The sequence below is a fragment of the Fusarium vanettenii genome (genome assembly GCF_000151355.1).
Source record: "Fusarium vanettenii 77-13-4 chromosome 8 genomic scaffold NECHAsca_11_chr8_3_0, whole genome shotgun sequence".
Classification (NCBI taxonomy): domain Eukaryota; kingdom Fungi; phylum Ascomycota; class Sordariomycetes; order Hypocreales; family Nectriaceae; genus Fusarium; species Fusarium vanettenii.
Genome location: NW_003315873.1, coordinates 7,576 through 33,382, shown reverse-complemented (window position 1 = coordinate 33,382; position 25,807 = coordinate 7,576). Strand labels below are relative to the sequence as shown.

The following is a 25,807-nucleotide window of genomic DNA, read 5'->3' as shown; positions in this document are numbered from 1 at the left end:
CCCTTTGTAAGACATGTGGTAAGGAATCATTAGCAATGCCATCCCCAGATGCCGATTCAACCCGTGCCTGAGATAACAGCCCCATGATTCGCGCGCGGTTACTTCGAGGGAGGGCGCATGTCTTGACGGCTCAGCTGAAACCGGGAAACCAGGATGTCGCGATTCGCCAAAGAGCGGGAAGCTGCACAGATCCGTATCTTCAATGCTCGTCCCCATATTTAAGCGTAGAACCTTGTCATTGTCTTGCTTCTAGATGTATCGTATCTCGTCGATCCAACTAGACAGGCCCTCTCAGCGGGTAGATAATTGATATGATGTAGTATCGTTGACGACACCAAGGGCTGCACTTTGTGAATTACAAAGTATGCCATCCATGGCTCGGACGCAGAGCAGTGTGGGCATCTGGATGGTGTGCCACGGTTGCCGCCCCTGAAGCCGATCCCGATATCTTCGAAGGAGCTTTCGTATCCTGCCAACAGGAGGCTACTTGAACTGGCATCACTTCACTCGATACCCCAGACGTACTCCAGTTGGAATCGGCATATGAACTCCCGACTATTCCAACCTTCCAATCGTCTGGATGTATTCCTATATCATCCTCAGTTAGCGAACCTAGACGCTCAGCAAAGCAACAAGCCAGAAGTCGATGGGTTAGTCTGGGTACCTTGAAGTTTCTCTGGAAAATGCTGGCGGTTTCTCTCCATATAATGTTACGCATTCAACAGATGCTGAGAGAAAGTATCACGTCCGTCGCGGTGGTTGAATATCCTGCCGCCCAAGGCAATGGAACAAACAATGCGGTCGCAAATACTCCACATACAGATCGCCACGATAATCAAGATGAAACCCTATAGGGGCTGAAAAGGTTGGTCGAAGTATCCAGCCAAACTCGGTAACGGCTACGACCAAAAGACCGTCAAGAACTCCTGATGGTGACTCTGAGGGTGGAAGGCGGACACCGGCTAGTCTCTCTGCCTACACGACACGGCGATTACTCGAATCAGATGGTCCTGGTTGATTTACTAGACCCAGTCCTGTGAAACCTGGGTTTTGGAGGTTCAGGGTGCCGATGTCGAATCGTTTTGAGCAACCGTCTTCCATATGCCTGGCCAGTCCGTCAGTACCCATACAAGAGATTGTCGCAAACCAAGGCTGAACTTACCGTCTAAGTGTATCCTTGCGAGCAAACAAACGCCCGCAGTAGTCGCATTTGTGGTTACGCTCCTTCATGTGAACACTCTGGTGGTGTCGTTGTAGATCGGTTTTCCGCACAAACTTCTTTGTACATCCATCAACGGTGCATGGAAACGGATACTCCCGCTTCTCGTCGTGAGTTTCCAGATGTGATTTGTAGTTGTAGCTGCGACTGAAGAACTTTCCACAACCCTTTACCTCGCACTGAAAGTTTGCTTCCTCCTTTGAGGTATGTTTCCGTGTAGGCCTCTTCACCTTGTTGGTTTTCAACATGCGCCTGTCCTGGCCAAGATCGGGTATTTGGGCTTGTGCGCTCTGGTAAAACTGAGACACGTCGTAGTCCTGCTTTGGCCAGCTTGTTGAAGCCCCCGCACCCAAGTCCGACTGGAGGTTCGGGGCGAAAGGTGTTCCGTCTGTATGATAGGCCGCACTAGCTGGTCCGGGGGCTGAGTAGGACGGTGATTCAAAACCTTGGCAATAGCTACTAACGGAGCCTTCCATCCTGAATCTGGGGTTAGATGGATCTTGCAAGTATCCGAATGGAGGCCTAGAAGCTATCGCTGGTCCTCGGTCAGAGTGGCTACTCGAGGGTGGGAGAGGGTGGTGAACTGCGGGATTTCGTGTTGTCGGCATGTAGGCTTCGTGGGTTTGATAGGGAGTGGGAAGGCAGGTTTCGTAGGCCGCAAAGGTGTTAAACTCGGAACCCAGAGCATCAGATTCCACCGAACTAGAAGGCGTCGACGAGGTTGCCGCCACAAGGCCGTCCGGGGTGACCCAAGCGGTACTACTGTGATCCATGGGAGGCGGTGATAGAAGCTGAGTGTTTGGGCCCGAGAGCCAACGAGGGTTGAAGCAAGGTGAAGCTGAATCGGGAGATGATTCCAACTCGTTTGTTGAAACGACTGGTTGGAGTGGGGAGTGGTAGCCAGGCGCCGGTCCCTCTGAGAGTCGTGAAGTATCAGAACTCGAGGAACTAAGTTCAAGGAACTGGCGATGATGCGATGCTGGGGAGTTTGATGTCGAGGGAGGTGTAAGGTACATGTTGATGTTGTTGGATGACGCGGGGCTGTGTTAGAAGCCGTGGGCTGGCCAGGGTCTCGAGAGCCATACACCTTCTGCAAGCAAGCAACGGAACGGAGCCCTAGAAAGTAACAAGGCCGCGGATGGCAGTGGACTATTGCGAAGAGGGGAGTTTCATCGACCAAGCTGGGAACCCCATGATGGGGTAGCAGTTGGATAAATATTTCGATTCACGGTCAAGACGGGGGAGTCAAGGACAAGAGACGGCCGACACAACAGAGGGTGGCAACAGAAGAAGAGATCAGCCAGAGCGAGTAAGGTAGGAAGGTAGGAAGGTAGTCTGTGTACTGTCCAGTGCTGTACAGGGAATGTCGATTACGGAGCCTCCCGTTTAACGACGCAAGCCGCCTTCGATGAATTAAACACAGCACAGGCACAGGCGAGCATGGTCGATGGAAGGATCAGGCTCCGCCTGCATGGGGGTTGAGGAAACAGGCAAGTCGGTGGTGGGGAGAGGAGGGTTTGGCGTTCGCGGGCACTAGAGCCACTCACTGGGAAGGGGTCGAGAAGCGGGTGACGGGGCCGGAAAAGAGAGCGAAATGAGACCTAGGCAAGGGTTCCGTTCGCCAACCATGGGGCTGGGCCATCTTGGACTTGATAGATCTCTCGGATGGGTTAAGGGAGATAACGGTGTTGCCAGGGCCGTTTGCTGTCACTCGTCCATCGATTCTGGACGGACTGGGGTGTGCCTGGCCTTGGCTTGACACGATTACGGCCGTTGGATGCCCAGAATAGAGTCTGTGTACACCAACGGCCCTGGGTGTGAATGAGCCAAGGTATAAAGGGCCGCATTCCGTCAAGGCAAGGGTTTACCAAGAAGGGAAGCACGCACTGCACTGCGCTGCACTGGGGAAAGGGGACGGGGGGGCAGGGATGGGGTCGTATATCGGCAGTATCAAAACATGAGCAACTTGAGGGAAGACGGGGCGGAGCTTGGGACGGCGGTTGTGCGTCGAAAGAATCTTCATGGTTCCTGTCGGTCCTTGTGAGTGTGATGCCATCGTCCCATAGTGAAGCCGGACCGTTCTCCACCCCCAAGAACCAACACCCTCAAAACCGTCCGAGAGCACGCACTCCCATTGCTTGCGCGCACGCACAGCCCCCCCTTAGGTTTGCATTTGCATGGCCCATGCTCTCTCAGAGTTACCACCACCGTAAGTGTGTGCTGAGAAGGGATGCGTGCCTGACTGTCGGGACCTGTGAGAGGTGGTGACTGCGTCTAAAGCGCGCGTATCGCAAGGATTTCCCTGCCGACAAATCGGCCGACGCTGTGATGGGACGAGAACCAGTTCAAGTCAAGGCCTGCTTCCAAAGGCCCTGGCGTCATGGATTACATCCAGATCCGTCCTGGACCCCCCAGTAAAACGGCTACCATGGCCCGGTCAACCTTGTCCTCCTCAAGAGTGCCCTTCCTTGCGCAGCACCACGCAGTGAACAAGACTCTCGCGCCATGACATGTCTGCCAGGAACCACTTGGACCTTGCGCTGGCGGGGTTTTTGGCCCAACAGGCATGCTTCGATCAACCCACGGATCGCGGACGAGCTGTCATCGCGGACAAAATGGCCAGGGGCTTTAAGAGCAGGGAGAACAACGGATCATGTGGTGCAGCTCGTGCGACTCGTGCGAGTCCGGGCCAGTGCAAGCCAGGGCGTGAAAAAAGCCAAGACCAAGGCCGGGCTAGATCCGAAGAGCCGATACGATATTGTACGACGGACATGTTCGAGGCCAAGAAGAAGGCAGAGGAAAAGGGGAGAAGGGGGCCCTGGTCCTACCGGTGAGAGCAGCTTGCGGTTAGTTCGACAGGGCCGCTACTCCGGTCTGGAGATGTGTGGAGGTCCAGCAAGCAATCCCATCCCTACCAACGGAGTAATTAAGAGTGGAAGCGGGCGAAGCGGGCCAGGAACTTTAGGAGGGGGAGATGTAACACAGAGACAGTGTCGACAAGGTCGCGCGAGTACGGACTTGGGATGCCCTCCAACAAACCGGGACCGAGGGTTGAAGAGCTGGGCATGCTGGGTGAGCGGGGAGACGCGTCTGCCCACAGTGCGCGTGCTTCTGACAGACGTCAAATCAAAGACTTCACCCGTGCCCAGCCTCAATGTCGTCCTGGACAATGGCAAAGACCCATCATAGGCGCTCCTGGATGCAACCCGGAGGGCTTAACTTAGGCAACGGGACGGCTTCAAGCCTCCCGATGCTTACACGCGAATAGCCTTATAGCATCGGCCCGGTCCTTTCAATCCTTCCTTCGTTTCGCATTGCATTGGATGCCTTGCATGTGTCGGCTGCCGTCTTAGCATCGACGTCTGCAATCTGTCATCGGCGGCGTCCAACACGCAGGGGCTGAGTAACAAACTTGTCATTGACGACACTTTGTCTGGATCATGCCATGAGAGATGAGAAACGCGCTTAAACAGACTGGCGCATCTGGGGCACGGCCGCGCGTTCATGGTCGACTACCTGGCGGCTTGCGCCCAGGATATCCACGGAAAAATCGCCCTTTACTAACACACAACTTGGATCGTCCTTCTTCTTTCTAACTCTCCCGCTTCCATGGCCTCCACTGGTCTACGACCTACGAGGTTAAGTCGCGACCAGTTTGCCCGAGTAGGCAAAGGCCAAGCAAGAAAGGCCCGTCCGAGCGTTCAAGGGTCCCCTTGATGACAGCTTATTAGGCGCACCAGTTTTTGCCGCCGGGGCGCCAGAGTTCCGACAAGAGGCTCACGAAACAGGGTAAATACATTTCTTTCATTCATGGATTGACCCGATGCCCGTCTTCCAGGTTGCTTCGCTAGCTACGCGCCCGCCCCCATTGGCCACAAACCAGGGCAGGGTGGTTGAGCTTAATGCCCCTGGACGGCTCGCGGCTTGTACTCTTCCTCGAGATACTTGACTTCTTCATCTGTGAACCGGACACGGAGCGCCTCAACCGCCTCTTCGATCCGCGCGGGCTTGTTCATGCCCAGGATCGGCCAGCATCCCTTGTGCAGCACCCACGCTGTCGAGAGCACGGCCATGGTGATGCCCTTTTTCTTCGCCAATTGCTCAACGCGTCCCACGACCTCCCCACTGGCCGTTGCGTTCCACGTCGCGGCATGCTTGTCGTTCAAGGCACGGCTGCTCTCGCCTGTACCCCAGGGCCGAGTGAGGAGGCCACGAGCCATGGGAGACCAGGGGATGACGCCCACACCTGTGGCCTTGCAGAAGGGGATCATCTCCCTCTCTTCCTCTCGGTAGACCAGATTGTAAAAGTTCTGCATCGAAATGAACTTGGACCATCCCTTGAGCTCGGCGATATGCTGCAGTCGGGCGAATTCCCATGCATACATGGAGCTGGCTCCAATGTACCGCACCTTGCCCGACATGACCACGTCGTGCAGAGCACGCATAATCTCCTCTGGGGGCGTTTCTCGGTCCAGACGATGGATCTGGAGGACGTCTAATGGGTAACATTAGCTAATGTCGTCAGGATAGGGTCTCGTTTGGGATGTGAATAGGGTAATCGTCATGTGCGCAATGATTCCTCGCAGAAGCCGAGGTGCAACCAGACCCAAAATCGCAATTCCCGAGCCCAGAGGACACGAGGTCCCAACACAGAGGCGGCTCTTGACAGTTCAGGTGGGAAAGTCGAGACTCTGACAAGTGGAGCGCGATGAGGGGGGAAAGGTGCACTGGCACAATCACCTCTAGGATTCTTCTATCCCCCCTGCTGCTATCACCTGCAGAGAATTCTGCTTTAGGAATGCCATGGGCCGTGGTGAGAGTGGCAGCCTTTTACGGTTCCACTCGGACCGTCAATGTTGGATCCTGGCCGCTTGCCAGGATTCAATTGCCCACCACATTGGTAGGCTGCTAATAACTCTTGGCGGGATGGTTGACAGCCGTCAAATGGATGGTTCGTCGACGGCCGGAGAGGGGCACATCCGGCTTCACTCACCAATATAGTCTAATCCAAGACGTCTCAAGCTTCCGTCAACAGCATCAAAGATGTGCTTCCTAGAAAGGCCCATCTGGTTCACTGTTGGTCCATCGTTTACAACTGGAACTCTTGTTCCCTCGCCTTCCGCAATGGGGAAGTAGACCTTGCTGAGGATGACCACCTTGCTCCGAGGGATATTGAACTTTTTGAGGGCCTTGCCAATAATCTCCTCGGAGGCGCCGTTGGAGTAGAAATCAGCTGTATCCCAAGTGTTGATCCCCAGGTCATATGCCTTTTTAAGCAGCTCGAGTCCTTCTTCCTCGTCAAGGGTCCACGGGGATCCCTCCCACTTGGAACTACCAAAGACCATGCAACCCATGATGATCTTGGAGATCTTGAGACCACTCTCGCCGAGTCTGGCAACAGCCCGTCAGCCTTCAGATCCAGTCACCGAAATAGGAAGGTTACCCGCTTTGTGTATTCCATGTTGGTCTGTTGTGATTGCGCCCCTGTCAGTCAGTTGGTTGGTTGTCTCGTGGCTTATCCGTAGACGGGAGACATGTGAATGGGAAAGAAAGGCCGCCTCAATTGCGATGCTCTTGGTTTCTATACTCGACTTGCTTCGAAGATCATTGACTAATTAACCAGTTGACTCACAATGCGCAAGCGCCCCTCATTCCGGTTCCGAGGCCGAAACAAACCCCACAGCGGAATCTATCTCCAACCGACTCCGTGATCCGAGATCGTAGGCGGCAATTGATATCGGCTCCCAAGCCGAAATTGTCAAGGGTGAAGCAAAGTATGAGGTCTAGCCATTGAGATTTAATCAGTAGTCAGCCAACTGAGTGGCTCCAACGCTCCTCCTTGAGCTCCCTATTGACCAGGGGCTGCCCGGGTCGCGCATTTATATTAATTCTGAGGTATCCGTCCGTCTTTTCATCGCCCATTCAAGTCTTGCATCGGAAAACATGTTGGCCAGTAGATGATGAGGTATGGGGCATCGAGGCACAGCACCTCAGACGCTGCTTCGAGCCTCCCAATCCAAGAAGCAAGCAACTAAGAGCAACAGGCTCACTTGGAGCCTACCCCATTCTCCGATGTCGTGATTCTTGTGGCTTCAACAAGTCTCAACTGCCTAAGCAAACCCCTTGGCGAGAGACCAGAAGTTGTCCATCTTGGTACGAGAGAGAGCCTCCCTCGCCTCTGCGTCTGTCTCGCACACTTTACTCCCCCACTTTCTAAAAGCCCGTGCCTTTTGCTCACCCTCGAATACCAGTTTGCATTCGTTCATTGACATATCTTTGAGCTCCCCGTTATCCTTCTCAGCAAGGAGCCAGTCGCGTACAGTCCCCTGCTTTCCATCTTTTTCTCTTGATGGCGCGTTCTCAGTCCAGTCGATACGGTTGAGCATGAGCTTCTTGTACTTTTTGATGCTCCATTCGCCTCCCTCAACAATGACCAGATTGAATTTCGGGTGCATGATGCATGTTCCGGTGAGCGCCAGTTGCTCGGCGTTGACGCCAATCTTGTATCGGTGCTGTCCATTGGCAAGACTTCCAATCTTGAAGACCAAAATATGGATTCCTTTGTCAGCGTCCTTCTGCTGGTTTGTAGCCAACTTGTCATGCTTTTGTTCCTTGGTGAGTTTCCTCTCTTCGTTGGTTTCGACATGCTTTTGGTGGCGCTCTGCAATTTCGCGGTTTACTCGTGCTTCGACGGCCGTTGGATCTTTGACAGCAACTATAAACATGTGAGTATGAGAACGGTGACCAGAGGATGGCGGTATAGGGGCTCAACTTACCATCACCGAGAACTCGCATCAGGTTGCCCTTCTTCACCTTGGGTGGAGGTGCGGGCACTAATCCCAGGCGGATCTTGGCTTGCATTTCCTTCAACTCTGCCATTCGGCGCTGCCGGCGGAGCTTGGCCTGTTCTCTAGATGTCAAGAACATGGGCTTTGCGGCAGGAACATGACGATCTTGTGGCGGCTCGAGGGCGACTGGATGCTGGATATATTCGGTAATGATGCTATCAGGCGTGCTGAGTTTGAGCTGAGAAGGATCGTCCACTAGGTCGTAATTCGTGCCAGCAACAAGGCCTTCATCCCACCATTCAGCTCCAGAAGGAGCCTCCGTCACGAAATTGCGCTCCACGTCAAGGTCTTCGTCGATACCGGCCTTTCGGGTTTGCTCTGCGATTCGCTTCTTCATTGCCTCGAGGGCAGCCTGCCGACGCAGAGCATTGGCTTGCGCAATATATTTGCCTTTCTGGTTAAAGACAAGTGATCGAGACTGGCGTGCCTTTCCACCACCTGATTGCGACGCAAGGCCAGGGTCGTAATACGGATTCTCGCCGCCTTCTTTGCTCAGAGAGCCGGCCTTGAAGCCATCTTGACCTCGCGCTTTATCTGATCGCGCGCTCGAGGATGAAGGTGTTGAGTCTTTCGATTTATTGGCAGGCTTCCATGATCCAAGATCCTCCAAGGCTGGGTGGAGGCCAACATTCAGTCCACCTTTCGCTTTGCTTGTTCCGATCGCTGCAGCGACACGAGCCTTGAGTGCAGCCATTCTGTCGGCAGCCGACTCCGTCTTTTGCACCCTTGATGAGGCATCGTGGCGCGGCCCAAGGCCAGGGGACTGGCTCTGACGGTCCATGGCTAGGATGTGGTGGTGGTTGACAGATGCTTTGACGCCTCCCCAGCCGTGCGAGGCTTGGTCCAGGAAGTTCCGTTTGTTCGATCAGTGGTTCCCTCAGTAGAATTCGTATGCAAGCCCAGAAAGCGGCTGATTTGAAGAAAGATGGCGTTGCGTGGAATGTGAGGTTCGGTGGATGATGTAAATGATGGATGGAGTAAGGCGAGACTGAGTCGCGGCGCGGTTCACTGCGCATGGATCAGCCTAAAATTCTGCCGCCCCGCACCGCCAAAAATTTGTTTTCACGTTCCAAGCTTCAATCCCCCACCACCTTTCCCTTCACTTCGCACGTTGCACCGGGCAATGGACTTTCACAGTTAACTCGGAGACGTCGCCTAACTGTCAATTCTTTGCGCTCGACAGAGCGGCAACAGCGTCATAATGAATATCGCACAACCTGTTGCCTCCGGGGTGGAGAGTGTCGAGTTTACCTTCCTGTCGCCAAAGGAGATCCGATCCATTTCGGTGAAGCGAATCGAGAACGACAGTACCTTCGACAACCTCCTCAATCCTGTACCAGGCGGTCTATATGACCCTGCGCTCGGTTCTTGGGGCGATGCGCCGTAAGTTCCAGCCCAATGCATCGAGTTTCGAAGGGGCTGACAGGCGAATCGCAGATGCACAACTTGTAACTTGAACCAGTCTACGTGCCCCGGCCATGCCGGACACATTCAGCTCCCCGTCCCTGTCTATCACCCAGTGTTTATGGACCAGGCCTATCGACTCCTCAAAGCCGCCTGTGTCTACTGCAAGGGCTTTCGACTCCCCCAAAAAGAATTGCACAAATATGTGTGCAAGCTGAAGCTCCTCCAGCATGGCCTGATTCAGGAAGCGCACATTGTTGGCGCCATCGGTGAGAATGACCTAGCCATCGAGCTGGGTGACTTTTCAGGACTGGAAAGTGAGGCCGAGGAGGAGGGTGATAGCAATTCCATCGACAATGTCACTCGCGCAAGAGACAGATATGTCGACAAGTGTCTTCGCGGCATCAAGGTCAAGCGAGGCGAAACGAAGCGAGGAAAACACGAGGGCGCAAGCGAAATGCGACGAGACATCATCAAGGAATTTCTTGCCGAGATCACCAAGAGGAGAATATGCGCCAGCTGTGGCGGTATCTCCCCATCTTATCGCAAGGATCGATTTGTCAAGGTTTTCGAGAGATCTTTGTCAGACAAGGAGAAGGCCAAGATGGCTCAGAAGAACTTCAAGCAAGCCGACGCCATGGCCAGAGTTCACCAAGCTACGACAAAGCAGAGGCCAGACGGATATTCATCCGATGAGGGTGTTGCGGATGTGGGCTCGCCAACTCGTGAAAAGGCACAGACCGATGAGGATGGTGCTGATCAAGATACCGACATGCCCGATGCCGACACCACTGCTGCTGCCGTCCCGCAGAGGTACATCAGTGCAATGGAAGTTCAAGCACGCCTGAACGAACTTTTCACCAAGGAACAGGAACTGATGGCTCTTCTTTACAATGCCAAGCCCGCAATACGAAGCTCCTCCAAGGTTACTCCGGACATGTTCTTCCTGACGATCCTCATGGTACCGCCCAACCGATACCGTCCAGAGGCTCGTACTGGCGAGGCCCAAATCTCAGAGGCTCAGCAGAACTCGCTGTACAAGAACATTCTTAGAGGTTGTGGAAGAATTGCCCAACTTCATGCGTATCTCAAGGAAGAGCGAGCAGATGTCAACCAGCTTCACCAGGCCTGGACTGAGTTGCAAGAGTCGGTGAACGCCCTCATTGACAAGGACAAGAACCCAGTCCAGGGCGCCGCGGCAAAGCGCAATGAAGACGGTATCAAGCAGAAGCTTGAGAAGAAGGAGGGTCTGTTCAGAAAGAACATGATGGGCAAGCGAGTCAACTACGCCGCTCGAAGTGTCATCTCGCCGGATCCCAACATCGAGACCAACGAAATCGGTGTTCCGCCTGTATTCGCCAAGAAGCTGACATATCCCGAACCGGTGACCAGCCATAACTTCCGCGACATGCAGCAGGCCGTCATCAATGGTGTGGACAAGTGGCCCGGCGCTTTCGCGATCGAGAATGAGAACGGCCAAATCGTCAATCTTCGAAATAAGTCCGTTGACGACCGCGTGTCACTGGCAAACCAGCTTCTCGCTCCTACAAGCAGCAGCGCCGCTCGAACCAGGAACAAGAAGGTCTATCGCCACCTCACCAACGGTGATGTTGTCTTGATGAACCGTCAGCCGACCCTGCACAAGCCGTCCATCATGGGACATCGAGTACGAGTTCTGCCGAACGAGAAGACGATTCGAATGCACTACGCCAACTGTAACACCTACAACGCCGATTTCGATGGTGACGAAATGAACATGCATTTCCCCCAGAACGAAGTTGCCCGAGCGGAAGCCCTTCAGATTGCCGACACCGACCATCAGTACCTGTCCTACACCGCAGGCAAGCCCCTCCGAGGTCTCATTCAGGATCACATTTCCGTGTCCGTCGCCCTCTGCAACCGTGACACGTTTTTCAGCCGTGGCGACTATCAACAGCTAGTCTACAACGCCTTGCGCCCTGAAAGCGGCCACATTGTTGGCGAGAGGATCGAGCTTGTCGCCCCAGCAGTGATCCGACCAGTTGCCAGGTGGACTGGCAAGCAAGTCATAACCACTATCCTCAAGAACATGCAGCCACCCAACTGTGGCGGTCTATGCATGAGGGCAGAGACTCAGATCAAGGCCAGTCAGTGGGGCAAAGACTCAGAAGAGGGCATCGTTCTATTCCAGGATGGCGAATTCATTACTGGAATCTTGGACAAGTCGCAGATCGGCCCCAGTTCAGGTGGTGTTGTCCACGCTGTTCATGAGATTTACGGCCCTGCCATTGCAGGCAAACTGCTCAGCAGTCTCGGCAGACTGCTAACCAGGTACCTCAACGTGCGAGCCTTTTCTTGTGGTATGGACGATCTGCGGCTCACTCCCGAAGGAGAGAAGGCCCGGCGAGAGGCCCTTGTACCTGCCAACACAGTCGGTCTTAACGTCGCTTCGTCGTATGTCTCTCTGGAGCAGAACCCTGGTCCCCGTGATCCCCTGCTTCTTGAGCGTCTAGAGGAGGTTATGCGTGACGACAGCAAGCAGGAGGGTCTCGATCTTCTGATGAAGGAGGGTCTCAGTGGCATCACGGACAAGGTTCAGACTTCATGCGTTCCCAATGGTCTGGAGAAGCCATTCCCCAAGAACCAGATGCAGGCCATGACAACATCTGGTGCAAAGGGATCCCGAGTCAACGCGTCTCTGATTTCTTGCAACCTTGGTCAGCAGGTTTTGGAAGGCAGACGTGTGCCTATCATGGTCAGCGGCAAGTCGCTGCCATGCTTCAACCCATTCGAGACTCATGCTCGAGCCGGCGGTTACATCGTGCAGCGCTTCTTGACTGGTATTCGCCCTCAGGAATATTACTTCCATCACATGGCTGGCCGAGAAGGTCTGATCGATACAGCTGTCAAGACGTCCAGATCCGGATATCTGCAGAGATGTGTCATCAAGGGCATGGAGGGCCTGACCGTCGCCTACGATACTACTGTGCGAGATGCCGATGGCTCCATGATCCAGTTCCTGTATGGAGAAGATGGTCTTGATGTGACCAAGCAAAAGTATCTGAACGACTTCAGCTTCATTCTGGAGAACGTCACTTCCCAAGCTGCTCAGCTCAAGTACGACCCTAGCATCGGAGATCGACTCGGACAGCACCGGGAAGTCATCTCCAAGTACATGAAGAAGGCCCTCAAGCATGTCAAGGCCCATGACCCCAAGGCTCAGGACCCACTCTCCAGCATGTTCAACCCGGCGACCAGTGCCTTTGCTACCTCGGAGAACTTCTATCAAGCCATGACCTCCTATCTCAAGGAAAACAAGGACGGTCTGGTGCGGGACAAGTCGGACAAGAAGAAGCACGCTCTTTCTCGCGTTAGTCTCAACAGGAAGAATGCCGAGATGTTGTTTGCGATGAAGTATCTACGATCTCTTGTCGAGCCTGGCGAGGCTGTCGGTATCGTGGCAGGCCAGTCTGTTGGTGAGCCTTCAACACAGATGACACTGAACACGTTCCATTTGGCTGGTCACTCGGCCAAGAACGTCACCCTGGGTATTCCGCGATTGCGAGAGATCCTCATGACTGCTAGTGACAAGATTTCTACGCCAGCCATGTCCCTTTACCCGATTGATGAAATGTCTACCGCGGATGCCGAGACTTTTGCAAAGTCTATCTCGGTCTTGCCTTTGGGCTACATTCTGGATAGCATCTCGGTTGAGGAGAAGGTTGGACGTGGCAAGATGTACGGTTCGGCCAAGGTCTACCGGGTTGACCTCAAGTTTTTCGCCTCGGAGGAGTACACGCAGACGTACGCCATCAGTGTCTCGGATGTCATGGACGCTGTCGAGCGGAAGCTACTCCACCGTCTCCTCTCTCTCGTGAAGAAAGACATTAAGAAGCGACAGAGTCAGTCTACCATGGCCACGCCTGAGATCGGTGTGAAGGCCGGCGTGGTGGAAACGGCGGCGCCTAATGCCGAAGCCATCCGGGATGAGGACGACGACGATGACGAAGGCGATGACGATGCCACAAATGCCAAGCAGCGGGCTAACCGGACCGAAGCGGTATCCTACGGCCCCAACGACGACGACGACGATGCTGTTCAGCAGGAGATGGCACGTGACGCTGCTGATGATATGGACGAGGACGAAGGCATCGGAGGCAGCCCGCGCTTGGCCCCTGTCGATGATGATGATGATGATGATGGCATCGACTGGTCAGCAAAGGCACGAACGGAGCGCGTGCTGGATTCATACTCCGAAGTGACGGACTTTACTTTCGACGCGAAGAGTGGAAGCGACTGCAGCTTCACCCTCGAGTTCGACTCGACTATTCCCAAGGTCCTCATGCTCAATCTTGTGCAAGATGCTGTCAAGAAGACGGTGATTCAGGAGATCTCTGGCGTGGGAGCCTGCACCTTTGTGGAGGAGAAGGGCGTCCACGTCATTCACACGGCGGGAGTGAACCTACAGGCGATGCAAAGGTACAGCGATTTCATCGACCCCCATCGAATCCAGACCAACGACATTGCGGCCGTGCTGGCCGTGTACGGTGTTGAGGCGGCTCGCAGCAACATCGTCCAGGAGCTGGCCGGTGTCTTCGGATCCCACGGCATCAAGGTCGACAACCGCCACCTGAACCTGATTGGCGACCACATGACGAGGAACGGTGGATTCACGCCGTTCAACCGAATGGGTCTGAAGGGCAACGTCAGCCCCTTCACCAAGATGAGTTTCGAGACGACACTGTCATTCCTCAAGGATGCCGTTCTCGACGGCGATTGGGATGACCTCGCCACGCCCAGCGGTCGGTCGGTGATGGGCAAGCTTGGAAAGGTTGGCACAGGAGGGTTCGATGTTTTGGCGCAGCTTCCTACATACCATGTTGATTCTCTGGCGTAATTAGGGTTGTAAAAGTGTAGATACAGTCTGTCAATTTGTTTGGTAGTCAACGAAGTAAATAGTATTCATTGCATTGTTCTGATCATCTAATCTGTCTCGATAACCTGCCTGCCTTTCAGGTCCAAGTTGCACCATACCCGTACCATGTCTGCACCATCATCCAGTGACCCGCATTCTGCATTCTAGGCATCGTGCCTTCGTTTGACTCATCCACGACCTTCAAGGCAACTCCCAAACAAGCGGCGCAGCACTCCGTAGAGGTGTTGATAATACAGTCTTGACCAAGCCTGTCAGCTAACATGGGTGGGCACATGACCTGAAGAAACCAGCCAACACTAAGGTGACAGTCCCCGCGAGAGTTTCAGGGCCTGTTCGTCTCGGGATGACGCGTAAATTTATTCACGGTTGACAGTCGCGTAAAGTGATAAGAATCGTGATGCGGACGCGTTGTGCTTTGTGGTTTGCAACTATCTAAGGTGTTGGGACTGCGACCCGTCATGTAATTACAGGCATGTCACGATGGAGACTGATGTTGATCATAGACCGGTGGTCAATTGCATGCAGTCGCTACCAATGGTGCTGACTGTGTAGTATACATCCCAACTGTAGAAAAAGCATTTGTTCCTCGCGAACGCCTTTGATTATCCCCTAAACCATGATATTCCCTCGTGTCAAAGCAAAGTCGTGATCCTCCCAGTTATCCCAGCATGTCCAGCTTAGTTGCGCTCACCACGGAGGCGGCGGGCGAGCTGGATGTCCTTGGACTGGATGGTGACACGCTTGGCGTGGATGGCGCACAGGTTGGTGTCCTCGAAGAGGGAGACGAGGTAGGACTCGACGGACTCCTGGAGAGCACCGATGGCAGAGGACTGGAATCGGAGATCGGACTTGAAGTCCTGGGCAATCTCACGGACCTGTTTGTCGCGTGTTAGTCGCGGTCGCTTGAGTGAAGATGCAAAGTGAACTTACCAGACGCTGGAAGGGGAGCTTTCGGATGAGAAGCTCAGTCGACTTCTGGTAGCGACGGATCTCACGGAGAGCGACGGTACCGGGCTTGTAGCGGTGAGGCTTCTTGACACCACCGGTAGAGGGGGCGGACTTGCGGGCTGGAGATGGTCAGTGTGAGTTCGTGATGATCAAGACGCGTATCGCGTCGAGATGGTGATGGAGAGGAAATGACTCACCAGCCTTGGAAGCGAGCTGCTTGCGAGGGGCCTTGCCACCAGTGGACTTTCGGGCGGTCTGCTTAGTGCGAGCCATTGTTGAAGGCTGAGGAGATGAAGTTGTTGATGGAAGAAGAAGTGATGATGTTGTTGTTGTTGGTGGTTGTGGTGGGGGTGAAGGCTGAAGTGGGTGTGTGATGCAGGAGGAAAAGTCGGAAGAGAAGGCAGGCGGGGGGATTGCTTTAATACCTGTAGCGTGCACCTTTCGAGCGCGGCTGATCTGAGGCAGTGTTGGACCGTGCGCTACTGATTGGGTTGTTTTTTTTGCAATCACCCACCAAAAATGGGAAAATGGGTCCCCAGCCATTCGCGCCTGCCACTCTGGAAAATGCGCGCGACTGATTAAAAAAATGCTGCACGCGCGCCGATTTTCGATTGGTCAGAAAATCAACCCCCGCGAAGATGGTTGGGAGGCCCCACGTCACGTCGTCGCCCTTTGTTCTGGGCTCACGAACAGCCAATGAGAAAAATGGCTGCATCAGGTCGGGCAGGCAGCCAGGCACGGCATTTCTGGCGCGAGAGGCAAAGGGGATCGGAGGATCTGGTGGTTTGACTTTGAGTCTGGGGAACAGGTAGCTTGCAGGCGGTACCTCTCTGTGCGTGCAAGTACACTCGTTGAGCGAGTGTAGCATTTACCTGCCTTTGCAAAGCTTGACTCATAGTGTCATTGCCACTTGCTCGTGTGACTCTGAGCTTCTTGTCGCGTCTTGTCAGTGTGCTTACGTCGATTGCTATTGTAGTCACGATGTTGAACGCAGTAAATCGTAGCCAAGGTCGTTTTCAAGTGATATGTTGTGATAAATGCGAATCTAATTATTTTGAATGCTTATGGCATATTCAACGCATGATACTTGATGATTTTTCTCCGTCTGGTTGCTATTTTAGTTGACAGGAGTGTTCGTTGTTGAACGAACTCTTGTCTTTTGCAGTAATGTGCACACTTTGTCGAGTAGTTTGTTCACGACAAAGACCAAGAAGAGAACTGAAACAGCAACACAACATCACAACATGAATAATAATAAAGAACACATATCTAAAAATGCTACTAGACGTCGCAAATACGAAAATATTTACGAGGAGCCATAAACCATCGCACGCCTCTCACCACAAGCAGCATCTCATTAAACATGGTGTTTTCAACACATCTACCCTAAATGTCAAGAATCTCGATGTTAGACTTGGCAGATGGGTGGCATAATTCCTGACCATCCGAAAACAGACACTCCAGAAAGCCCCGCTTTCAAAAAATCGACACACGCCGATTTTTTAATTCGTTGCAACTGCGCGTCCTTTTTTTTTTTCGCGCTTGGTTGCCAGATCGCGTCGGACAGGGATCCGGATCAGAAAGTGGGTCAATCACTGATCTTGGAATCTGGCCCACTCGTACTTAAGCTCGCCAACTCCCACCTTCACTTACCGTATCTCATACTTCGACACTTCATCCATCACCACTCTTCTACCATCAACGCATACACCTTGCGTGTTCTTCCACTTTCACACCAACACATCTTCACCACACATCCATCACAATGACTGGACGTAAGTCACACCGCGCCTCTACCACCTACCTGCCTCCACTCTCCCCATCAACCTCAAAGACGCGTCGCGTCTCGGGGCGAACACATGCACACACACCTTAAAGAACACACGATGCTAACATCACACAACAGGCGGCAAGGGCGGCAAGGGTCTCGGCAAGGGTGGTGCCAAGCGTCACCGCAAGATTCTTCGTGACAACATCCAGGGTATCACCAAGCCCGCTATCCGACGTCTTGCTCGTCGAGGTGGTGTCAAGCGTATCTCTGCCAGTATGTACCAGCCACAGCTCACCTCACATGCATGCGACTAACAACTCGAACAGTGATCTACGAGGAGACCCGCGGTGTCCTGAAGACCTTCCTCGAGGGTGTCATCCGTGACGCCGTCACCTACACCGAGCACGCCAAGCGAAAGACTGTCACCTCGCTCGACGTTGTCTACGCCCTCAAGCGACAAGGCCGCACCCTTTACGGTTTCGGTGGCTAAGCGCGTCCTGTTTTACATGTCTGTTACGAATCTTTGCGATCCGCTGTGCTCGGCGCGCAGCGCCATGTGGGTGTTCATGATGACAACTGGGTCCGGTTCTGTTTTTGGGTGTTCTGTATCATAAGGGAAACGGGGATTACATTGGGGATAATCAATCATGCCCGTGTGGCGATCTTGACCAACCTGTTGATATGGCACGTACTGAAGTGACGCGTGACTTGAGCCTCGGCGCGTCTCGAGCGCGGATCCACTCCATACCTCGTCATGTTACACGTAGACCTGTTTGACATCTGTGAATGTTAAGCTAGTGTATTATGTTATGACCCCTGGCTATATGCGGTCGAGTTGGCCTTTGTTCATTGTTGCCTGGTGCGTCGATGCAGTATGCTTGCGGATGGAGTACTTGTCGGCGGGACATGCTGGATACCAACTCCCTACCTGCGAATTTGTTCTTCTCAATGTACTATAGCATCACGATATGAAGCGCATGATCGATCATACCGACAAGTAGGCCTGTCGATGCATAGCAGCACTTACCCAGTCTCGCCCATGTCTGATGATCTTGTTTCATTTGGTGGTTGCGACGGCGTAGCAACCGTGAAGACCCTTGTCATGGATGCCTTCACTGGAGACCAGAGAAGGTTCCCGCCAAAGCCATCTTATGTCGAAAAAGGATACTGCACCGAGCAACTGATGAGGCGGAATAGCTGACGAGTACGAACGCGTTAACCATGAGCCATCAGCCACCTTCTGGACTGTTACGCGTCCTCGCCTAAATCACCTACCCTATGTTGAGCCACTGTCGCTTGCTAGGTTGATGTTTTAGTGATATTTTAGTAATCATGGATATCAAGATAGTTGCGAATATTCGAGTGTTTTAGACCTAGAGTTGGTGTGAAGTAATAAGTGACAAATGTGTCAACCGCGCGCTTCGTCCGCGGAGACTTGACGGTTGGTGTAAGAGACGTTGACACAGCCGACATTGCCACAGCAATTGAGTCATCGCACCCTACAGAGAACCTACAATGGATTCCAAATACCAACTTGGGGCCAAGTCAACAATACAATTAGAAATCGCATAGGTGTCATGATTACTGATTGGCCCGTTTGTCAGGTATGATGGATGGTGAGCAATACGAAAGCGACGCATTACGGTACGGTGCGGTGCATTGCAGTGCGTGCATGAACGGCAGCCGTTCTAGAACAATCCCGTAAGGCCTTGTGACCATCATCCTGGCAGTGAAAGAGTACAGCCACGGAGGAGGAATATGGGAGCTGAATCTACACTGCATTGGCGGGAACATAGAGGGCTAGTAAAATGAAGATCTTCGTGTCTGGACCTGAGAGAGATCTAATGTTGGGGTTCCTGTTCTGGTGACGGGGCTAGATAATCGGCCGAATTCTTCGGGCGACGGAGCCAACGGGTGGCGAGACCGAAGGATCGCTGGGCCTGGACCACGTGGAGAGGAGACTAAAATTAGAGGCCGCCGCGCCAGCAATCCGGGGGGTGGGCCTGGACCACCGCCGAAGGAACACGAAATGGATTTGTGAGCAGGGACACCTGTGCCGAGGCACCTAAAATCCGTAGACTCCGCATCGGACTTTGGATCCCTCTTTCTTCTCGGCCGGCTTGCGCGGCAGATGAAGGACGGGGAAAACGGACATGAATGGAGTAAAAGATGATACTAGCTGACGCTGACTTTCTCACGCAAATGAAAACGAAGACATTAGTTGCTTTGAAGGACCCCTGCGCTGCTGGGGTTCATGCCACCAAGATACACGCACGTTTTTTCTCGATCCTGGGTGGCACCCAGCTGAATGAAAAACGGCACACCACTACAAACACAATTGCTTACCCCCCTAAACGTAATCACCAAAGCACAATGAATAGATAAAAAAAGAGCTCTAGAGTATTTCCAAATATTGCTGTATGTATTTCAAATATTTTGTCATATTTTATGTCAATTTACTCATCACATTTGAGAGCAGTTACACAACCTTCTGCCATGTTCTGGTGTGTCATTTATTTCTTGACTCGCCTGGGTACACGAAACAAGAGCCTCCACTTGAAAAGGCTGCCCCACGCGGACACACCGAACCGTGCTAGCTGGAAGGAAATGGTCACCCAGCACCGAGGACTCGCACAAGATGCGGAATGGAAATGCACGACCCGGCTTTCGATGATGCATGGAAGCGTTATGGAACATGGCATTTCTGGAGAGACGCCTCCCCCGCTGGAGCCGGTGCGCTGGCCTTACCACGAATGTTGAAGCCTCTGCGGCCCGACCGCCCGCAACGTAGCATGGACCCCACGCTTTGAGAGCCGTTTGCTCCAGCATTTGCCATCAAGTCAGCAGCACAGCTTGCTGTTACAGATCGGTGGCTCGGGGAGCTTAAGGAGCTGTATCGCTCAGGGCTCGGAGACCCACAAACTTGCATCGTTGTATAGAGCTCAGGAGCTGGGCTTGCCTCATCTGCCTCCCTGGCTGAGATGCTGTAACGTGCTCAATACCACATGCCCTGACAAGCCACCGACAGCACTCAGCTGCCTACGCAACTGCCAGGCAGATAGATTATTCAGTGGAACGCAGCAGATTTGTTCAGATTGTGCTGCCCCGAGGCCAGCCGGCGGATCGCCCGGCTCCAGCCGCCGCCGTTGCGGGTCTCTCGGCCGCCAGCCCTACGCGCGCCCCGCGGGCGGTTAATGGATACACTCTAGGCTGCCCCGGGTGTTATGGCTCACATGTTCAGTTTTGGCTGACGGATAATGTCTTGGTAATTGCACTTCAGAGTTTTCCAACTGCAGACTCGGACGGAGCAGGATCGAGATGGACGTCGAACCTAGTCCGCTTTGGTGTCATGCAACTGCGTCCATCTGGATAGTCATGAGCTTCTGCTAAGGTGACTCTTGGAATGAACTCTCGCGACCCGAGCTTGGCACTGACCAGTAAGAAATACCAGTTCAGACGGGTCATGTCTCGTGTGAACGGGCCGGAGAAAGGTCACTCGCAACACCCCCGGCTCCAGACTATCGGGTTTTCACCTCTCGCGTGCCTGGCTGGTGATTCACCGCTTGCCTGCGAATACGACGATAGCGATAAAGATTTCAGGCCCACATCCGTATTGACCTTTCTGGATATCGTTTCCCAGACTTCAGCCTCACACCCTTCGTCGTTTATTGTCCTAGTCTGGAAGTCTTGTCCGACACCCGGGAAGCTAGAATTTGCATGGAAAGCTGGAACGACGTTTAGCCGCATGCCGGAAGTCCCGTTGTCTTGGGTAAGGTAGCTGGAACTGCACTGTTTGGTCCCGCGGAGGAACGAAAAAGGCTGCAGGTGGATGGCCCGGATTTTCGGAGATGGGTGGGACGGATGTTGGACGAGATCGATCTGGGCGGCCTGGGCATGGACTCTGAGCTTGTCTAGCCCTCCAAATTGGCAGGGTTGTGGCTTAGCAAAGGTCAAGCCACACTCCTGATTGGCTGGGAACACAAACCCGACCAAGTCCGAGGGCCGGAGCGGGTCGGTCAGGCCGAAGACCTTGTCACGCATCGGCGGACCTCCTCTACGATCTGTCTACCTATCACCATGGCACCTCTGGGTATTTTCTTGCACATTCGAGCTAGGGGGGGGAAGGGAGTGTGACTGGGTTTTTGTTCCTGCGTTGCGCTCGCACCAGTCTGTGTATCCTCCCCCCTAGAAGGGATGGATGAAAATTTTTTCTTCCCATCGACCTTCACCCTGTCTAGTATTTGCTCCGTTCCGTTGGGAATCGACATGCCGGGTGTTGAGCAAGGTAGAAGGGACGCATGGCCAGTCACACCATCGAATGTGTCATGCGACGGGTACCATAGCGGAAGAAGATTTTTTAGCTGACAACACCCTCCTTTTCCCGACCTTAGCTCAGCAGACTTGTCGAGCGTGGTTGGCTTATCTAAGGTGACTCCAAACAGCCGACATGGATAGGACCACTCTGAACCAACATACGACGACAGAGCTCATGTGACCTCTACGCAACACCGTCATGTGACTCCAACTCGGTGGAACGACGTGGAAATGGAGTGTGGCGGATGCCGACGGATTGGCGCTGGAGCGAGAACGAACAACGTATTACCAACGACGGAAATGTGGCTGTGCGTGGCATGCCGCGCTGAACAGGGATCATCTTAGAAAGCGAATAAAGATGGAAGATCGGCGGGGCCAGACTACGTCAGTGGACACGGCCAACACGCACGAGGAAAAAAACTTGAGTCGAAGAGCAGGGCTGGCAAGGGCTTTCCAAGGAGAGCGGCAGAGGGATTGGGGGTGGTCATTGGGTGCTTGACTTGGATGGGCCGTGTTGGCGTCGGAACCCTGGAGCGTTGGGTGCGAGCTGGCCTTGGCCCTTGGAGCCAAAACCTAAAGATACGTACCCTTGTTCTCTGCATCCCCGGAGTGGGCTTCGCGCGCTGCGGGCGTGAGGCTTGGTTTCTTGGGAGGGCTCCGTCTAGTTGTCGGACCGGACTTCGTCCTTCGGGGGGCTCGTCACTCGTCTCGCGAATGGAGGGCGGCCGATACAACCAAGTATATCTGGAGCGACATCCTCGGCCTGGCTTTAAGCGATGGAAATATTTGAAATCAGAAAACAATCAATCATCCATCCTCTGAAGTACAGTAACCGCCGGAAGCGACTCGAACCATCGAGACAATCAGCAGTTACATCAGCGCCCATCGCAGCATCACCGGCATCATAAATCACCAAAGCATCAATCAGCAAACGCACTAGCTGCCCGCCGCTGACCTAGCGAAACGAGAATAACGGCTTTTACCTGACGATTGTACGAACCACCACCACCACACAACGTACACTCCATCACTTTCACACCACACACATCACTGCCACACGCCCCTCCATTCGAGTCCACACCACCCTTGCATCCCGGGTTACATACCGCACCGACACACGTCTTTTGCTTTTTTTTCAGTCGGTACCCGGGCACAATCCAGCCAGTCATCCTGCCCAGATCCCGGATTTGGGGCCTGTCCTGTGCATCATCCAAGTGGGACCTTCAGGGTCTTCTCTCGGTCTGTGGGGCTCGCTCTGCAGATACATCGGCGCCAGTCCATCATCTGTCTACTCGTTTCCATCTTGGTATTCCAGTTCACTCCGGCTCACACGGGGCCTTCTTTCTTAAAAGGAGAGCCATCCCGTCTTTTTTGCCACTTCCTTCCCCAACCTTAAACACAATTATTCTTTCCTCAACCAACATGTTATCGATCCCTCGCCTTCCTCAGCAACAACTTCAGCTTCAACAACAACATCAGAACAACTCTTCCAACACTCAGCAGTACCCATATATCCAAGACTGCCAGTCCGAATACAACCCAACAGCCTACTCAGACTTTTCACGATCGAACTACGACGACGAGCTCGCCGCCTTGAGCCAGCAGCTTCCCTCAGACCTCATGCAGCCCGACGCTTGGGGAGCCATCGCCCATCAGACTCCCAGATTCTCCCGCGCTGCCCATCAACGCGAGTCATCATTGTCGTCTCTGGGCTCTTCAACTGCCGGTCCTTCTTCTCCATTTACCCACAACACCTCGAATCCTCAGATCGCCATCACCGACGTCCACGATCAGAGCGGCGCCAACCCTTCCTACTACCACCTGGCGACCAAGTCAATGGCTCCCTACTCCGGTTACCAGTCCTGCGGTGGTATGGAGCATGTCATGCCTGAGCTGGCATATCCCATCACACTCGCAGGCCCCAGCAGCAAGCCGCGGATGGATCGGGGACTGATGCACGCCCCCGACTTCTCCGGCTCAACGCGATCACATCCTGCCTCGGTGGCGAGTTCCATCGCAGGTGACTCACCTGCAACTCCCACAGTTGGCGAAACCGAGCACTCGGATAGGAGGCGAAAAGGTACAGATTTCCTTCTGGATGGAGGCCTCAGCGACCAGCGCTCACAATTCCTCTCAATAGGTTATACCAACGCCCCCAAGCTTGACAGAACTATGACGGATGTCTATGGCGATGAGCTTTACAGCCCCAACTTTGCCATCACATCTACTCCGCCCTCGCAAGCGCAGATGGCTGTCTCTCCCACAAACGATGTCTTCAGCCAGCGACTCCACGCAGCCAACAGCCAGCACCTGAGCGCTGCTCACTCACCGGCCTCCAGCACTTCTCGAGACAGATCGCCTTTCCGCGCTGGCTCTCCCCTGGCACCTTCGCCGGCTCATGACTTCAGCAATGCTGCGTTCGCACAAAACATGCCATTCAACTCAGCCCAGCGCATGCGCGAGCAGAACAAGGCGCAGCACGACGCGCAGTTCATGCAACAGCAAATGAGTCAGCGACATGAGCCTGAGACCCCAAAGACAATTTCGCCCAAGGACGCTATTCTGGAGTTCAACGAGCCTGAGGGCGAGTCCAACTTCCCCTTGTTTCCCCAGGGTCCTTCTGGGTTTGAGATGGACCACTTTGCGAAGGGCATGGTCAACCATGGATCCCAGGATCCTTCGATGCACGATGCTAGCGCCAATGGTCACTTCAACTTCCTCCCCACGCAGGCATCTGGCATTGTTGTGCCTCAGCAGTATCCCTTCATTGCGCATCACCGCTCTAACAACGAGACCCCTCCCCGCCTGAGCTCCGCTGGATCCAGCTCCAACGAGTCACGAAACACCACCCCTGCAACCCGTCCCAGCAGTACTACCGCAGACGGAGGCACCTACACATGCACATACCACGGATGCACTCTGCGATTCGAGACTCCTGCGCTTCTCCAGAAGCACAAGAGAGAGGGACACCGCCAAACACAGGCTCTGGGAGGTGCTCGTCCCCGCGACATGGGCATGACCTCGACTCTGCTGAACAGCCAGGCCGGGCCCCATCGCTGTGATCGGATCAACCCGAGCACGGGCAAGCCTTGCAACACAATCTTTTCTCGGCCCTATGATCTCACTCGTCACGAAGACACGATCCACAATGCCCGCAAGCAAAAGGTACGCTGCGATCTCTGCACCGAGGAAAAGACATTCAGCCGGGCGGATGCCCTGACGAGACATTACCGGGTGTGTCACCCGGATGTGGAGCTCCCGGGCAAGCACCGGCGACGCGGCGGCGCCTGAAGTGGGCGTTGAGCGGCACGCAAGGCTGGCATATCCCCGTCCCCGGACAATTGACTCCTTCCACCGGCCACCCCCTGCCTCGCTTTACAACATCCAGATGCCAGCAGAGCTGGGACCGACGGGTCTTCTCACGCAACAGATGATGCTGCATGACGTGGACCACGGTCGAATTAGGCTTGGCATTGGTGGACCGGTCGATGCGAGGCTTCAACCTGCTTGAATTGGGTTGGCTGAGGGCAAAAAAAGCGACAGGGCGGCCGGGCTCCAACGCGGGCGGGTGGGTCTCAGGGTCCTCATGCAGGAAGGGTCCTCCCAACTGACGTCATGGGCTGCCCATCAACTCAGGCTGTGACATCACTCGCCCCGCCCGACCTGTCTTCAGCCATCAGCATCACTCCCCAGCACTCCTGATGATGACATGGCGTCCGTCATGGATACGGCATGCTCATTCTGGAGCACCCTGATCCCGAATTTTCTTTGTCTGGCATCTAATCGAAGGGCATGGAAGCAACGCTGGGTGTACTTCCATCGGCCCTGATGTAACTTGTACATTATTTACAAATCCAACAAAACAATTACACGGAATGGCCACGGCACAGCCCCAGGCTCGACTTGGCCGGCCGGGAACGCCTGGGCTGTGCTTTGCGATATTGGAAATCATTTGGGAATCGGAAATCGGAAATCGGAAACCGGTCTAGACAAAAAAACAAACGAGCGAGAGGGTCTTTTTACAGCGTCTTTGTCATTCAATTTTGCTTTGCAATTGGGTATCCTCTATGGATTGGTCTGCATTTGGTGCTTTGGTCTGTTTGTTACACAGGCCGTTTTGGACTGTCTATTTTTGTCGGCAGCGGATGCTTGATCCGCATGCAAGAGCGTGTAACGGCGTGATTTTGGGTCATGACTGCAGGTTGGAAACATTATTGGGTCATACGATGTCATGACACTGGAGAAACGACCAAGAGCGGGTCGATCAGCTTGAACTTGGTTTTCGATTTCCTTGGCCTTTAGGAATTTTGCATGGGTTCTAACCCAAAAACTATATCCATAGATGATGATGATGTATGATATAATTAAAAGAAGGATTGGCAACTTAC

General features: G+C 53.8%; 7 protein-coding genes across 7 annotated transcripts; 3 read left to right on the top strand and 4 right to left on the bottom strand.

The window, feature by feature from the left end:
* Window positions 1-975: 975 nt before the first annotated feature.
* Window positions 976-2,235, bottom strand: NECHADRAFT_101360 (uncharacterized protein; the record flags this gene model as incomplete). Its single annotated transcript, XM_003048223.1, has 2 exons — window positions 976-1,105; window positions 1,163-2,235. 2 exons carry the CDS (start codon window positions 2,233-2,235, stop codon window positions 976-978), a joined length of 1,203 nt encoding a protein of 400 aa, XP_003048269.1.
* Window positions 2,236-5,118: 2,883 nt separating this feature from the next.
* On the bottom strand, window positions 5,119-6,680 carry NECHADRAFT_95664 (uncharacterized protein; the record flags this gene model as incomplete). The annotated part of the gene is made up of 3 exons (XM_003048222.1): window positions 5,119-5,714; window positions 6,213-6,610; window positions 6,646-6,680. The coding sequence occupies 3 exons, from the start codon at window positions 6,678-6,680 to the stop codon at window positions 5,119-5,121; spliced, it is 1,029 nt and encodes a 342-aa protein (XP_003048268.1).
* Window positions 6,681-7,329: 649 nt separating this feature from the next.
* Window positions 7,330-8,761, bottom strand: NECHADRAFT_95663 (uncharacterized protein; the record flags this gene model as incomplete). Its single annotated transcript, XM_003048221.1, has 2 exons — window positions 7,330-7,934; window positions 7,996-8,761. The coding sequence occupies 2 exons, from the start codon at window positions 8,759-8,761 to the stop codon at window positions 7,330-7,332; spliced, it is 1,371 nt and encodes a 456-aa protein (XP_003048267.1).
* A 507-nt stretch (window positions 8,762-9,268) lies between these two features.
* NECHADRAFT_47608 (uncharacterized protein) lies at window positions 9,269-14,347 on the top strand (the record flags this gene model as incomplete). The annotated part of the gene is made up of 2 exons (XM_003048425.1): window positions 9,269-9,450; window positions 9,505-14,347. The coding sequence occupies 2 exons, from the start codon at window positions 9,269-9,271 to the stop codon at window positions 14,345-14,347; spliced, it is 5,025 nt and encodes a 1,674-aa protein (XP_003048471.1).
* A 423-nt stretch (window positions 14,348-14,770) lies between these two features.
* Window positions 14,771-15,711, bottom strand: HTR2101 (histone H3). The gene is made up of 3 exons (XM_003048220.1): window positions 15,532-15,711; window positions 15,317-15,453; window positions 14,771-15,261 (listed from the first exon to the last, which is right to left on the bottom strand). The coding sequence occupies exons 1-3, from the start codon at window positions 15,605-15,607 to the stop codon at window positions 15,064-15,066; spliced, it is 411 nt and encodes a 136-aa protein (XP_003048266.1). The 5' UTR covers window positions 15,608-15,711; the 3' UTR covers window positions 14,771-15,063.
* Window positions 15,712-17,272: 1,561 nt separating this feature from the next.
* Window positions 17,273-17,595, top strand: HFO2101 (histone H4; the record flags this gene model as incomplete). Its single annotated transcript, XM_003048424.1, has 2 exons — window positions 17,273-17,378; window positions 17,432-17,595. Coding segments are annotated over 2 exons (270 nt in total), but the record flags the coding sequence as incomplete, so codon positions are not given.
* Window positions 17,596-22,830: 5,235 nt separating this feature from the next.
* NECHADRAFT_71246 (uncharacterized protein) lies at window positions 22,831-25,807 on the top strand. The gene is made up of 2 exons (XM_003048423.1): window positions 22,831-23,499; window positions 23,560-25,807. Exons 1-2 carry the CDS (start codon window positions 22,842-22,844, stop codon window positions 24,708-24,710), a joined length of 1,809 nt encoding a protein of 602 aa, XP_003048469.1. The 5' UTR covers window positions 22,831-22,841; the 3' UTR covers window positions 24,711-25,807.